General features: G+C 32.6%; 1 protein-coding gene and 1 long non-coding RNA gene across 2 annotated transcripts; both read left to right on the plus strand.

The window, feature by feature from the left end:
• The first annotated feature begins 262 nt into the window (after positions 1–262).
• LOC145315261 (uncharacterized) lies at positions 263–2,918 on the plus strand. The gene is made up of 3 exons (XR_013877998.1): positions 263–360; positions 1,603–1,692; positions 2,665–2,918. It is a non-coding gene; the product is annotated as an uncharacterized LOC145315261 (long non-coding RNA).
• Positions 2,919–4,441: 1,523 nt separating this feature from the next.
• On the plus strand, positions 4,442–15,414 carry LOC145315262 (uncharacterized). The gene is made up of 16 exons (XM_080155289.1): positions 4,442–4,602; positions 5,485–5,549; positions 6,094–6,126; positions 6,452–6,516; positions 6,905–6,948; positions 7,443–7,517; positions 7,858–7,916; positions 8,274–8,358; positions 9,398–9,444; positions 10,846–10,922; positions 11,169–11,204; positions 11,661–11,721; positions 12,128–12,247; positions 12,881–12,935; positions 14,023–14,074; positions 14,726–15,414. The coding sequence occupies exons 1-16, from the start codon at positions 4,452–4,454 to the stop codon at positions 14,826–14,828; spliced, it is 1,128 nt and encodes a 375-aa protein (XP_080011415.1). The 5' UTR covers positions 4,442–4,451; the 3' UTR covers positions 14,829–15,414.
• Positions 15,415–15,808: the final 394 nt, after the last annotated feature.

Genomic DNA, 15,808 nt, shown 5'->3' on the forward strand with positions numbered 1-15,808 from the left:
TCCCAATAACTTTTTTATTTGTTTTGAGATCTTGCTAGAAAAATATACATTCAGCTGCATTAGTATATTTAGAAAATGGATTGAAAATTGATGTACATCGCAATGATGATATACAAAGTTTCCCCTTCTGTAGGTTCAAATTATTATTTGAAAAGTTTAGACACTTTAAGTTTAGAACTAACCAATCAATATTCTTTCAGTACCCAAAGTTTTTCAGTTATCGAATAAGAAAACTTTGTTATAAAACTTTGGGTCCAATAAGTATTTTATGAAACGAAGGTCTCTTGGAAGTGGAAGTGTAATGTGTTTAGGATACATTGGTACTGCTGTCCAAGCCCTTATATATCCATATGTTTTAAGGTAAAGTGCTTTTAGTAGCAAATCTATTTAACAAGTTTTTGATATTGGTCAGTGTCGTGTGTTTAGGCTATATTGATATACAATTAACTGTAAGTATCTGCAGTTCTTTTAAAGATCGACAACTAAATAGATCCAGTGTTGGGGACCTTTTTCGTCTGTCAGCAAATTTCTTTCTGTTCTTTTATTGTGACTTGGCTGTTTTAATATTTCTGACGTTATTGGCTGATATTTAAAGACCAAAATGAAAGTCGGAATATTGTCCACGAGGTAGGGATATACAGTTGTTGAACACCTCTACTACCTCTATTGTTTTACTTTAACCCTTAACAGTCGGGCCCCTTGCCGCACCTTAATCAGTCGGGGGGGTGGGGGGGGCGTTCAACGCCCCCCCTTATTATCTCAGTTCCTATTAGAGCTAGAGGGCTAAAAAATTTTGTGCAAGTCCCCTGTGTTATGATGAATTTCCGACCTTTTATAAGTCTAAGTCAATTTTCGCTTCCTTCACCCTTTTATTTAACAACCTTTGTTTTTAGGTCCTTTTTTACTTAAAAATTTCAAACGGCTGTAATTTTTTTATTTTTAAAGCTAGAAGAACAATTTTTTTTGCAGAAAATGTTTATTTTTATATGAATTTTATATTTGAAATATCAAAATATAAATTTCAGCGGCTGCAGCTGTACTTTGCAGCTGCCAGCCGCCGCAGTCGGCGGTCGGCGGAAAAACGGCGGCGGGTCTTTATGAAATTTTAATACATTATCTAGACATATAAGAAAAGCTTAAGTTTAAAATTTGAAGTCTCTAAGTCAAAAATTGCGGCCACAGGAGCCTTTTAAAGATTTCTGGAGACCTGGAGGATCAGGACCTGGAGGATCATACCTGGAACCTGAAATTGACTTGAACACCTGTATTTAAGATGAGGATGTACTACTAAAGGATATTTTAGTAATTTGGTAAGATAAAATGCTTTGTTTAAGTCAAAAAAATATTTTTGTTCTTTACCTGGATGACCCTGCCAGGTTTGCTGGCATCCTGTGCCCGCCAGGATGGAGATTTTCAAAAAATTCCAACTCTCAGTTATGTGTCATACCCATACTTAAAAAGTCAAGCAGTTTGGGCTCTTTATCTTTCACACACAGAAAATGAGATAGAAAAAACCGGATGGGGGGGCGTTCAACGCCCCCCCCCCCCCCCGACCGTTAAGGGTTAATATTTTTACAACAATCATATTGGAAATGTTTATAGTTTTGTTGGTGTTGAAGGATGCTTCTTCTGGTTTTCAATTAATTGTTTGTTGTTAACCATCTACTGCTACTTTGTTATTCCAGATAATAGGTAAATAAATAGTTCATTGTTAACCATCTACTGCTACTTTGTTATTCCAGATAATAGGTAAATAAATTGTTTCTTGATAACCATCTACTGCTACTTTGTTATTCCAGATAATAGGTAAATAAATTGTTTCTTGTTAACCATCTACTGCTACTTTGTTATCCCAGATAATAGGTAAATAAATTGTTTCTTGTTAACCATCTACTGCTACTTTGTTATCCCAGATAATAGGTAAATAAATTGTTTATTGTTAACCATCTACTGCTACTTTGTTATCCCAGATAATAGGTAAATAAATTGTTTGTTGTTAACCATCTACTGCTACTTTGTTATCCCAGATAATAGGTAAATAAAACAAGGATGACAATGTACATCAATGCAGGGATCTAAAGAGACAAGACAATGGTCGATAAATTCATGTACATCTCCAATGAATGTACGCAAAATTACCCCTTCTATCAATTAGCGTATAAAATGTTTATGACTTAATTATTAACTTAATGAATTATCAACTAGTTACCAAAGTTGTAAAGGCAACGAATAAGAAAACGTTATTATGAAACTATGGGGACTAGTGTAATAAACAGCCCATTCTCCCCTCTCAATCATTAAAGCCAATCTTCTCAATTTTAAATAAAATTTTACAGTTCTATTTAGTTATCTTAGATGATCCTTATGTAAAAGGAAGAGGATGTCCGTCTGTTTGTATATAAAGATCTCCCTTACAGTAAAACTTCTTATATTTTTTCTTTAAAAACTAAAATTCAAAGCTGAGGGTTGACTTCTTCACCCCCTTTCCTCAAGTGACGTCATGGGGGATACTTCGGCCAAAAGTCAAAGGTTTTTTTAAAAAAATTTATCCCCTTTTTTTACAGGCACTATGAAGAGCTTCAAAATACAAACTTAAAACTTTCGTTGTAAAACGCTTTAATTATGTTTCATTTAATGTCCTATGCTTGTTTATATATATTTTAGAGGATTGAGCTTAGCTAATATAGAAAAGAATATGGAAAAGAAGAATAGTAAGAATCAAATACTTGAACAAAACAAATAAATTATATTATATGATTCAAATCGTGTTAAACAGTTTTAACTTTTAGTAAGTTAAGCGTATAGTAAACAGATATCGTAAAAAAAGACCAATCATATATGCATAGACGTCTAAATACAATTTATATGATTTAACATAGAATGTATAACAAATAATAAAAAGTAAATAAAATAATAAAGTATTCCGTCACAACAAAAATGAATATTGAAAAAATCGACAATTAAAATATAGACGGATGTTTTCTTACATATACCTTTTTGTCTGAAGCTTAAAATTTGAATAACTACTAATCTGATTTAGTTATCCTTTTAAGGAAATCTTTACATAGTCCAGAATATTTTGAAGGATTGTTTTAGGCTATTTTCTACCACATTTTCTACCCCGTTCACTACAGAGTCCTTTGATGCTAATTGCGAAGACGCTAGTTTTTTCATTTAGTGTCCGTATGCCTGTGTTGCACTGTGCGAAATTAACGTTCACTTTCACCCTCACATTTGAAAATCATGGTCGATTTCAATAGTTGCCGTAACGGTGAAATCACACATTAATAATACTTAAACTAGCCTACAAATAGTAAGGGTCTATTCGAAGGACATAGGACCTCTTTTAACAAAATGCATTGTTTTCTTTAGACTTTAAACTCACACATACCCACATAAATCTGCGAGAAAATGTATTTCAATATAAAATAATTGCCTTTTTTAGATTCGAAAATGAACTTTTTTTTACATTTAATGGTTCTTTTTATCTTAACGTAACATATCTCGTTCTTTTGGAAAACGCGTTTTGGCAAGTCATTTTAGTTCTTTTCGCGCCACAGATTCTGATCCTAAGGATGATTTGTAATAGTACAGTTACAATTGATTGACACACTTTATAAAGCTGATATCTTATTGTAAACTGTACAAAATATTTAGCTAGGATTATTAGTTTTTATTAGACGCACTGCACTGCACTGCACTAGTGGAAATTTAGTTTAAATTTTCTCTTTTATTATTTACGTTTACAATTTCTAGTAAATACAAAAGGACATGCAATGAATTTATCTCAAATCCAAACTAAGTTTTAACGTGCTATTATGCTTTTCAGTGAAGTTTAAAGTAATACTTTTATAATATGTTTATAAATGTTTTTGGTATCTCAAAAGTGTTTTATTACGTGAATGTTGTATACCAGGAACGTTTAAATGGTTATAGTACATACTGCACGTGACATCAATAGTAAGAGTATGGGGAATGCCTTGGCCCATAAACGGGCGAACCCATTACCGTGCTTAATTAGGAACCCTAGGCAAAGGTCGTGCTATCAAAGGGCGCTTTAACCGCGCCGTAATTATAAGACGCGAAGCATGATTCAAGGGGTGTGTGGAGAGGTTTAAAGTCCAAAGCGACACCAAGCCTCCTAGAGGTTACCAATCCTTATGTGAAAGAGAATGTGTCTGGCTGTATGCTTACTTACCACTGAACCGATATGGTGCTCTTTTTTTAGTGAGGGTTCATATAATCCAAAGAGAGGAAATCACCCTGGAAACTTACCCCACCCACCACTCATTTACCTTTACTTTTTCGATAAATAGAAAGAAAACTAAGTAGCGGGTTTCGTCGCATTACTTACTACAGGCAGACAACAACACTTATAAAGTAACTTTGCTTCTAAGAACTCAAGGGTCAAAATAACTTAAAACATATTTACTTTTTTTATTACAGAAAAAATGGAAACAGTATCAAATTTGATACATTTCCAATTTCTTAAATTAAGAGTTGGAAATGTGCGAATAAACCAATATCATTGTAAAGTTATTCTCCTTCTATTCATGGCTTCATCATTCAGCTTTTTAATCATCGCCAACAATGAAATAAAAAGTTAGTTGTTTTATTATAAAACAAGGATGACAACATCCATAAAAGCGAAGCACTGAAACGGTAGGACAAACGGACTTTAACACTTGTATAGTATCTAAACTGAAAAATCGGAACATAAATTATAAATGTCGAATCAAAATTGTAGGTAAATTTGTTGAAAAACTGCTTAAAAACAGGATAATGTTTAGTTTATGGACATACTTACATTTTTGGACTTGATTATAGAGTTGCTTCGCTTATGATATTGTTCTTTGTTGTCCCAGGAATCAATATACCATCATCATGCAAAGTTTGAAATCGATAGGACAATTCTAACATGCCTAAATTAACGAATGAAAGCTATCTATCTCGGACGGACGGACGGACGGACGGACCGACCCTAATTATAGAAAAGCTTCGCTTTAAAAAAAATCACAGCTATGTCACAGCCGCGCGTAATCCTCAAATTTAAACCTTCTTGCGTGCAAAATAAAGAATTCTGAAAAGATGGGTTGTCTGTTAAGTAAAATGTTTAGACATCCAGCAAAATTTTAAAGTTATAACATGACCATTTCACTGAGGTTTACATGCGGCTGACGCCTAGCTGCCGAGCCCGGATAAGAAACGCAGCATTGTAGAGGTTCGACCATAGCGTAAATAAAGAAAATGCTATTTTTCACTTCATATTACTGCTTGTTTTGTTGGTGACAGTTTCACTTAAATTGCATCTGGACCACAAGCAAACTTTCAGAAAAAATGTATTCTATTATGCTTAATTTAGGTATAGTAAAGGTTAATTCCTCGTAGGAATAGGAAGGGCTAGATATAAAGTTCTTCAAATGTAGATATGTATATTTTTGGGGATGGCCCTTTGGTAAGAAATATATTTTACCTTTTTTTTAGGTAGAGAGAATGGACAATGGAATAATTATGGGATTGATTGTGATATTGTTCAAAGAGTTTTGAGAGTAAGTAATATTTGTATAACCAAAATTCTTTAATTGTAATCTACAAAGGCAACAACCAGTTGGACAAGAAAAACCCCTTTTGATTTTGAATTTTTAAAATTTTGAAAATAATTAGTCTTTTCTGTTTATTTAAGTCCCACATTTATTTGTTACTTTTGCCCACAGACAGACAGACATGTCCTGTTTTAAAGTATCTATGCCCTTTTTTGATTGCCATAAATAAATTCTTAATATAGACATACTTACATTTCGAGACTTGATTATAAAACTGCTTCGTTTATATGTGTTTAACCTTCCAAAATTTAAAAAATCAATTGATTAGGCGAATAATAAAAAAATTGGACATACAGCTTTATTGGTTATGATTATAGAGTTGCTTCTCTTTCTACACAGGAATTATCATGAAAATTTGAAAACTAAAGAGCGATTCTTAAATGCTTAAGTCGATGATAACAATTATCCGTTCATGACGTACAGACGGATCGAACCCAAATGTAGATGAGCTTCGCTTTTGAATAACACGATAATTTACTTTTCTTTTTAGGGGGATTTAGAGCAAAATATAACAGATTTGGAGGTATTATTATTATTACACAGGGCCAAAAATATGAGTAATAAGGTTTTTGTCTGAAGCTAATGATCTCGGAAAATATTAGTCCGCATTGGTAGTACCTTTCAGGCAATCTTTATAAATGTCTTGGGGTGGGTTTACACCTCCTCCACCCTCTTTTAGGGACTTGGGGCGAAACAACTCTTGTTAAAGGGTAAAATTTTATAAAATACACCAAAATATTTATTATGTTTTGTTGATTTTTCTCTTATTTGTCAATAAGTGACTCAAAAAGGAAATAACCTATTGGAAAGGTTAAACAGTTACCTAAAAGATATAGTTCTTTTTTCAGATAGGCATTTTCTATCCAGATCCATTAATAAAATCTTATAATCTACAGTCAGACGCAAAACTCAGGTGACATCTAGAACCTTTAGCTTCATACTTTTTTTATTAAGGGCTCGGCAGTTGCGCGTCTTCCGCCTGTAAACCCCAAGAAAATTAACCTTTTACAATTTTAAAAATCAGCTAGAAGTCTAAACATGAACTTAATATGGCAATCACTTTTCAAAAATAAATAAAATTAAAGCATTCAAATGGGTTAAATTTGATGCTTAGTCGCGGCTGACGCGCGGTTCCCGAGCACTGCTTTTTTATGTATTTATATTGAATTTATATATGTAAATCAAAATTCCAAAAGGGAGAATATTACAATAATATTGATTATTTGGTAAAATGTTCATTTTTAAGGCAAATTGCTTCATGAATATAAAACTTTTGATTTCATCCTTAAAATTTTTTTCAGGCCTCTTTTAAATTGTTTTCAAGCTGATGAACCATTCTTAACTGGTAATTTTGTAATTTTAAAAGAAAATAAATTCGGCTTTAAATATATTTTTTGATATTCATTTTGGATTTCTCTTAGGAGGGTAGTGGTACCCTTCCACAAAATAGCTAGAAATCTTCCCAGGGCCCCTGAGAAGCTACACTGTAATGGAGAACCATATGGTTCAGTAGTTAGCGAGTTCCTTCAGTACAAACAGACAGACAATCGGACAGAAAAGTTCCTCTTTGTCTAAACTTTACAACAACCCCTCTTTTATTTCATTCAAATTGCTTTCATTCAAGAAGCTCTTTATAGTATCTTTAAAAAGGAGAAAAATTTAAAAACTTTTGGCCGAAGAATCTTGAATGACATCATATTAGAATGAGTCCATTATTTCAATATGACGTCATTTGGGATTTTTCGGCATTTTTCATAGGCAATACAAAGATCTTCTACAGAAGCTCTTTTCAAGTTAAATCAATCTTTAAAAAAAAACATCGAAATAATTTTATTTTAGAGGCTTTGAGAAAAATGATAATTAACCCAACAAACAAGGATGTACCTTACAATCTAATGAATAAAACATCTTTAGGTAGGATTTTTTATTAGTTAATCTGGCATGTAGTCTTGGAAAATGAAATTTTTTTGTACCTAGGAAAGAAAAATTATTACGACTTTTAATGGTAAACATTTCACAAAGGATTTAATAGATTAATAATCTACACTTAAATATCTATTCAATAATGCTTTTCTTTTGGTATTAAAATTGCCTCTGCATCGATTCACAGGCCTTTATATTTTAAGATCTAAGATTAACCAAGATTTTATTCCTTGTAAATCACTTTCCAGTATGGTTTCAAAATCGATTAATATCCACTGGATTAGAACCGGTTCTCAGCCATACTGAAAAATCATCATCGTATTTTGTTTAGAATTTAACTCTGATAACCAACCAGAAGATATAAATGATATGATATTCAGAAATATGACAGTAAGCTTTGATATATCAATGAATCTTTTTATATTACGCCAGCCAAAATAACAATATTGTTTGTCAAAACTTATATTACAATCCGTACTTTAGATACAATTCTTATGACATTGTAACTTGTTGAAACAGAAATCAACATTCCAAAAAAGCAGATAAATGGAATAAATAACTTTCTAAATCGTACCTAACTGTTATTGAAATTAACATGCATAGTTCGAAAGCGATAGGTCAATTCTAACTTGTCAAAATTATCGTAAAGAGCTAACCGTTTCGAACGTACGGACTTCTGAAAAAAATAATATTTTACCCTATGCTTTTTTTCCAACTTTTTTCTGAATTGTCTTATATCCTATTTAGAATGGCTTTTTCATTGAGTTGGGAGCTCTTGACTGTGAAACTAAATCTGTCTCTCTTCCATTTGAACATTATCTTAATTGGACAGGTAAATATTAGGGCTCTTTTACAATAAGTACCTTGTTGAGCACTAATACTCCCCTCCCCCTTCTTATTCAGAAATGTAATTAAATAAGGAAGTGTATTTCTTACATATAATGCATGGGATAAAACTACCATCCCATGTATTTTCAACATTTAAAAAAATTTGTTTCGGTAGGGTTATCAGCGTTCAACAGAAATTTCGTGTGATAGCACCCATGTACGAAGCGCAACTAATCCACATGTCACAGCGTTGATTGATATCTTTTAGCATATAGCTTTATATAGGTACCAATGCAATGAGGCTTTGATGTTTAAAGACCATATTTAATTATTTGTTTTGGTTAAAAGCTAATTAATTAGTTATCATCTATAAGTATTTTTGATACTTTGATCATAAAGGATCAAATCCTATCAAGTAAAAGTAATAAAACAAGAAGTCTTAAAATACCAGGCTGCAATTAAATGATTAAATGTGTTTTTGGAATTTTGAGACGTGTCAATTAGGATTCCCGTATCGCTTCTAATCCGATTGATATCCTCTGGATTAGAACCGGTTCTCAGCCTTGGTGAAAACTCATGTATAGCATCAAATTACAAATAACTTTCCACAAATATTAAAGTAAAAACATAAAATTAATACCAGTTTTGTTCGGCCGGGCCTTCGCCCGATCGGGGCTGACACAACTGGTTTTATTCTTATAATCTTTCATTTTAATTGCCAGAAAAAGCTGTCTATAATACGATGCTATAAATAACTATTCCTGCATTTCCCCCCATATATTTATCTTTTGGAGTTATGTATGAAATAGTTCTTGTTTGTTTTAACCATTAAAAGAAAAAAAGAGGGAAGGGGTTAAATAGATGTGTGTCCCCACTGTGCCGACTTTCAATTGTGTCTTTGAATATCAGCCAATAGCGTCGAAAATATCAACACTGCCAAGTCGCTATAAAAGAGCAGAAAACAATTTGCTAGCAGACGAAAAAGATCCCAAACTCTGGATCCAGATAGTTATCTGGATTATATATCTATACTTATTTTGTAGGTCTCTTGATAGAATCATTGGATAAAGATTATGAATCATGTCTTCAAGTAAGTGTTTATATTTCTAATTATTTTTGACATAAAAAAATAGCTTCAACGTTAAAAGTTATGCTTAAAAAATTAAACAAGGATGACAAAATCCATAAGTAGCGAAGCACAAAAAATAAAATAAACAAACGGTCAAAGTAAGTTATAGAGCATGTGTAAAATAATTATCACAAAGAAAAGAAAGAGATAGAATACGCAAAAACTGAATGTAAATCACGAAACTTTTAAAGAATGAGGTATATGTATTTTAAAACATGAACAATAGACAGACGGACAAAACAATGTATTGACTAGAAGCGAATGTATCTCAAAAATCTTCACTTAAATTTTCAACTGTTTATCTTCAATAGCAGCCGAAATAATCACATTTCCCCCATTTCGTTATGGACTGACAAACTGACTGACGGAGAGACAAAGTGAAGTATAGAGTAGCTTTTTAAATAAAAATAAAAATTATGTAAGGGAAGTTTACAAATTAGAAGTCGGGTTAGTCGACCCTACTATTTTAATTTTAAAAAGAATTTTTTTGGGGGGGGTATTTCTAATTTTTTTGAGAGGTTCGGGGTGTCCCAACCCCCAAGAAAATAGTTATAAACCTTCCCGGGGCCTATGAGAAGCTACCCTGTAAATGAGAACCCTATCGGTTCAGCGGTTAGCGAGATCCTTCGGTACAAACAGATAGACATCGTTCTACTTTGTAGACAAACTGTCCCACTTTGAGAAAGACGATTCTAGTGACGTCATATACGTTTCGAGAAAGAAAAAGGGAAGGGGGGAAGGAAATCTCTTCAAAAGAGATGGGAGAAAAGGGAAAAGATTTTCTTCCCCCCTTCCCTAAACGTATATGACGTCACTGGAATCGTCTTTCTCAAAGTGGGACAGTTAAGGGTTTGTCTACTTTGTATTATAGACTAGCTTAAACCCATCCAAAGACTTAAATCTGAAATGAAATAGCTTATCTAAAATAGAGAACCCAATCGGTTCAGTAGTTATTAATATCTTAAGCTTCAGACAAAACACCTTTACTACTTTATATGACACTAGCGGCTTCGCCCCAAGAGGTAATTAAAAAAAAAATGTGGTGGATCTTCATCTTCATCATATGCATTTAAAAAAAAATTGAGAATCCTCATCTTTTTCATCATCCAAAAAAACAAAACAAAAAAATAAGGGGGAAATTTTCATTTTTTGGGGGGTTGGGGCGTCCCACCCTCCAAGAAAATAGCTTAAAACCACCACAGGACCAATAGGTATATACCCTGAAGAGTAGATTCCGATTGGTTCAGTGGTTACTGAGATCTTAAGCTTCAGACGGACGGACAGACGGACACACATCAAGCTACTTTGTATTATAGATGATAATCGAAATTGATCGTTGAATTTGCAATTATTTTATTTTAGATGAACAGAAAAGCACATTTGTTAAAAAGTTGTGTTGGAACGAAGGATCATCCATACTTTGCTGATTTTGCTGTCGGGTAGGTTAGTGGGAGTATAAAAACTCTTTAATTTACTTTGTCCGTAGGTCTATGTAATTTTAATTCAGAGCATCCACAAATATTAGCCAGAGAGAGGGGAAGGAGGGGAGTTATGAAAAAAGGGAATGGTAGTCCTCACACAATTTTTTTTGCAAGCCCATTATGATATTATATTGCTATTTCCTGATTTTTTTTCTAATTAAAAATTATATTTTTGTATTATAAATAATTGTTTTTTTATTTTAGAGGTGGATATGCTCCAACTACAATTGGAGAAGACACGTAAGCTCATAATAGTTTTTAAAAAGTTGATTATATGTCTGTAAGGGTTTGTTATCTGAAGATCTTCCTAACTGCTGGATTTAGTTTTCTTTGAAAGAGAAGCTTAATAAGGGTCCTAGCTGGTTTTTAACCATTTGGGGGAAGGGTAGCTCCACCCTCATAAGAAAAAAACGTACCTAAATGAAATTCACCTTCACTATAAAAATATCTTGATAAGTGAACTGTCTATTGTAATTTTTTAAGAGGGCCGTAAAATGTGCTAGATTGAAGATTTATATGGACAAAATTTTAGGAAATGGGGGTGGAGGAGACTGACCATAACTTGGTAAATTAAATAAATTGATATTTAGTCCAATCACGCAACCTTGCTCGACAAAAATAAATTGGCTCTAGAAATTTGGATAGATTTTGAACCTTTAACTTGAAGATACAAGAATAATAAAATTTCCATTTTAGATTTTCAGTTCCACATATGGGTGGATTAGCAAGTGAAGTAGGGGCTTCTTTATCAATACAGGTAAAATTTTTAATAAGATTTGGAATAAGGCACAATGACCCTTTTTACAGCAAACAATGAAAATTTAATAAATTAAGCTTTTGCTTGAAGCGCTTGAAAGTGTAATGAGTGACGTCATAAAAATATGTCTAAAAGGGCAGGAGCTTCTGTATTAATTCAGGTAAAATTGTTGTATAAGGGAGGAAATAAAGCACGTTGACCCCTATTCCAAAATATACTTTTAGCTTTGTTATACGGGCCTGACTATGAAAAGTTGAAATAAAACTTTAGCTGTTATGAATTAAAAACTGTAAAAAGCTAGTATATACTTTTCCTGTATAAATCAAAGGCATAAAAAAAACGAAATTAATACTAACTTTTTCGTATCAGCGGACAACTGTTTAAAAACATATATAATATATTTCAGCTGCAATGTTTCCCGCTGTATTCTATCCTGTTATCCATGGGCAACCCAACTGTGAACCTGTTTATCCTTGATATTGAGGGATTCGAACTTGCTGTCCTCAGGAGTATTCCATGGGATAAAGTATGATTTTAAATGTTTTCTCTACACTACTCATTAAGTCATTGGCCTTGTTTTTGGTTGAATTACTAAATGTCTGGTTACTGGGGTTTTTCCTCAAAGAGCCTAGTGAGGACAGTACCCCCCACCCTTATTTTGGAGAAAAATTATAAATTAAAAGGGTGGGAGGTTAGTTTTCTTTAGTTTTTCTTATACCCCTCCCTTTATTTACAATTTAATTTTGAATATGGGCTACCTGTGCCTTTTCTAACGATGGGCGGGTGTATCATGTACGTTTATCCGTTTTGCAGCATGCAACCTTTAAAGCTCTTGGTTTTAAAAAAATATTCGCTTCCATTCACCATGAAATTTACTAAATAGGAAATAAATGTTTATGTCAACTGATTCGATAATGAATGTAGAACATACATGGATATTATGACAGGAGAAAAAAACGTCGTTAATTTAGCATGCTATTTCCCCTGTCATTTATTGATCAGATCATTTATCCAGTAGGAGGGGAAGGAATGGGGTATATCTAGGGAAAGGTTAAAATAGTTATATTAGCCCTCTACGTGTTTTACTTTATTGGAGAACAAGAAAATCTGTTGTAAGATTTGGGATATAATAAATGCAATGAATAAATGTGTTATTAAGGTGGATATAGAGGTATTAGAGGTTGAAACAGATCTTGCTGGACTTATACAGAAAGGTAAATTCAATTTGCTAATAGCGAACCTTTTACATTATCATGGTTATTCAACTTAGTAGGGTGATTCCTGAAAAAATTAGATCCAACATAAAAAGCTATATGATTATTACAAGAAAATATAAAAAGGCCATAATATAAGTAGTAATTGTGAGATATATATCTGTATACAGAATTTTGGGTATTAAATGTGTTCCTACTCTAATTTACTAATTTTTGTACTTCTAACTGTCTAATTTGTTAAGCTTCACTACTATGGATGTTGCCATCCATGTTTATTTAAGTTCATATTGAAATATCAATTGAAAGCTTTAAATCAATCAATTAAGCGAAGCTCTGAAACGGTATGACAGACATACGAACATTAACTGTTGTAAAGAGTCAGAACTGAATATACAAAATATTAATATATAATTAAGTGTTGACAAAATTATACGTAAATTTCTCTTAAATTTCTTAAATACAGAATCATGTTTAAGGACATACTGACATTTTTAGGACTTGATTATAGAGATGCTTCGCTCAAAATATTGTACCTTATTGTATTAGGAATAAAAAAATATAAAAATCAGATCAATCGGATGATTTTATCACATAAAAAGGAAAACACAACATGTTTAAAATAACCTTACGGACATTCTGGTAACGATTATAGAGTTGCTACGCTTTCTAAATCGTACCTAACTACTACAGGAATCATCATGCAAAGTTTGAAATCGATAGGACACTTCTAACATACCTAAATTAACGAAAAAATCTATCCGTTACGGTCTGACGGACTGACGGACGGACGGACATACGGACGGACTGACCGACCCTAATTATAGAAAAGCTTCGCTTTTAAAAAATATACCTAGTTTTAGGTAGAAACTCTCAAAGAAATCGGTCCATCATTTTAATAACTAGTTCACCTATACAGTAATATGGATATAAAATACATGGATAAAATGTTTATTCCAGCTAGCTAATTTAACGATACCTACAATATGCCTCCTTTATCACATCCCCTCTCCTCCTACTGACGGAACGAACTGACCAATAAAAAAGGACCATTTATGTGGTTGTATTTACAAAAAAAAAATTGTTTCAGATTCTTCAAGACAAAAGATCATAGATCTTCTGGACGAAAAAGGATATGCCAGGTCAAATTATATTTATTAGAGAAGCTACTCTATAATTCACTTTGTCTATCCGTGACGCTACGAGGGAAGTATGATTTTCACGGCTGATATTGTATATAGACAGCTGAAATTTTCAATAAAGATTCCTCAGATATATGCGCCATATAACTCTATAACCTACTTCGTCAGTTTGTCCTTTCCATGATTGTTTTATGCTTCGCTAAATATGGCTGTTGTCATCCTTGCATTGTGTAAATAATGGTAAATCTCAAAAATGGAATATCTTTAGCGTTGAAACTAAATTGTATGATCCAGAATAAATGCAGCAGCATATAATTTAAAATGAATATAGAATATGTTGACAGTGTGAGAGATTCTCCCATACCCTGATAAAATGTTTTTCCCAGCTGGCATATTTAATTTTACCCCCTATCACACCTTATGACTTAACCCCATCCCCTCCCCTGAACATGGAGGAACTTATCAATCAATATCTGAGGAGTATATTAGCAACCTAAATTGACAACACAATATCCACTTATTCTATTTCCATTACATTTTTAAACCTTCGAAGTGTCTGGCTCGTGTTGTCAATATATATAAACTTACTTACACATCAAACTTCTAGACCTAGAGTAAATTTGCTTATGAAAATATAAATTTAACTTTCAGATATGACCACAGAAACGATTTTAACAAATACACTAAGAAAAATCAAAATGATCTGTTTGTAAGGAGGGACGTCATCAAGAAGTACAACGTGAAACAACTGTGATATTTTACTTTTTCAAATCAAATCAGTAGACTGGTTTATTTTCTCCTTTTCTGGAAACATTAACATTCAATTATTTATTTAGCTAAGATATTTGATAGTTTTTATTTCGTTTTTGAGGGAGATAGATCAATCCAGGGAAAAGGTTTACCAAAATCCATACTCAAAACACCCATAGGATCTCGCTAACCACCGAACCGATATGGTTCTCCTTTACAATGTAGCTTCTCATGGGTCCTGGGGGAGGCTACCACCACCATCGCCACTATTACAAAATTACAATCCTAATTTTTTTATAGTACCACTATATGTCTCTAGGGGCGTAACCACTATTAAACTGATAAGTTATCTAAATTTAAACAGTAAAAAATACAAAAATACAGAGTTCAAAAGGCAAAAAAGAAACAGAATCTAATCTTAAGAAATTTTGCAACCAATCGTACTGGCCAATACCGAGATATTTTTCTTCGGACAAATTAAAAACCCAATTATAAAAAATGTAATGTAATCTTGCAACTGTTTAATTGTGTTGAATCACATAACCATAAGAAGCATTCAGAATTAAATATAACATTATCTGTGTTTTAAATTCATCTTCGTTTTTGTATAATTATAAAAAAAAATTTGTCCATATTCAGCACGGCGATAAAATTAAACAAGGGTGACAACATACATAAGTAGCGAAGCTCAAAAATTATGAATAGTGTAGATCTGCAAATAATGTAATTTGCGTAGTCAGAAGAATTATTTTTAGAGTGGCTGCGCAAAAAAATAAATATGCGAATAACATAATAGGAAGTTTTAAGGTTGCTACTATTATACGCAAATAGCTGCTGCGCCCCAAGCATCTAGGGACTCTGTATTTTAAGTAAGGCAAAAAAAAGTTTAAAACCATCAAAATAATAAAATAGCATAACACTATCCTAGGACCTATTTGAAGCTTCCCTAAAATAGAGAACCGAACAAGAATGGTTAGCGATATC

Source organism: Acartia tonsa, chromosome 3, assembly GCF_053477335.1.
Source record: "Acartia tonsa isolate MP-2025a chromosome 3, ASM5347733v1, whole genome shotgun sequence".
In the NCBI taxonomy this organism is placed as follows: domain Eukaryota; kingdom Metazoa; phylum Arthropoda; class Copepoda; order Calanoida; family Acartiidae; genus Acartia; species Acartia tonsa.

Coding starts and splice junctions, on each gene's coding strand:
- LOC145315262 (XM_080155289.1), top strand. CDS start 4,452: ATGGAAACAGTATCAAATTTGATACATTTCCAATTTCTTAAATTAAGA. Junction 7,917..8,273: donor TGATATTCAGAAATATGACA/GTAAGCTTTGAT, acceptor TATCCTATTTAG/AATGGCTTTTTCATTGAGTT. Junction 14,075..14,725: donor GACGAAAAAGGATATGCCAG/GTCAAATTATAT, acceptor TTTAACTTTCAG/ATATGACCACAGAAACGATT.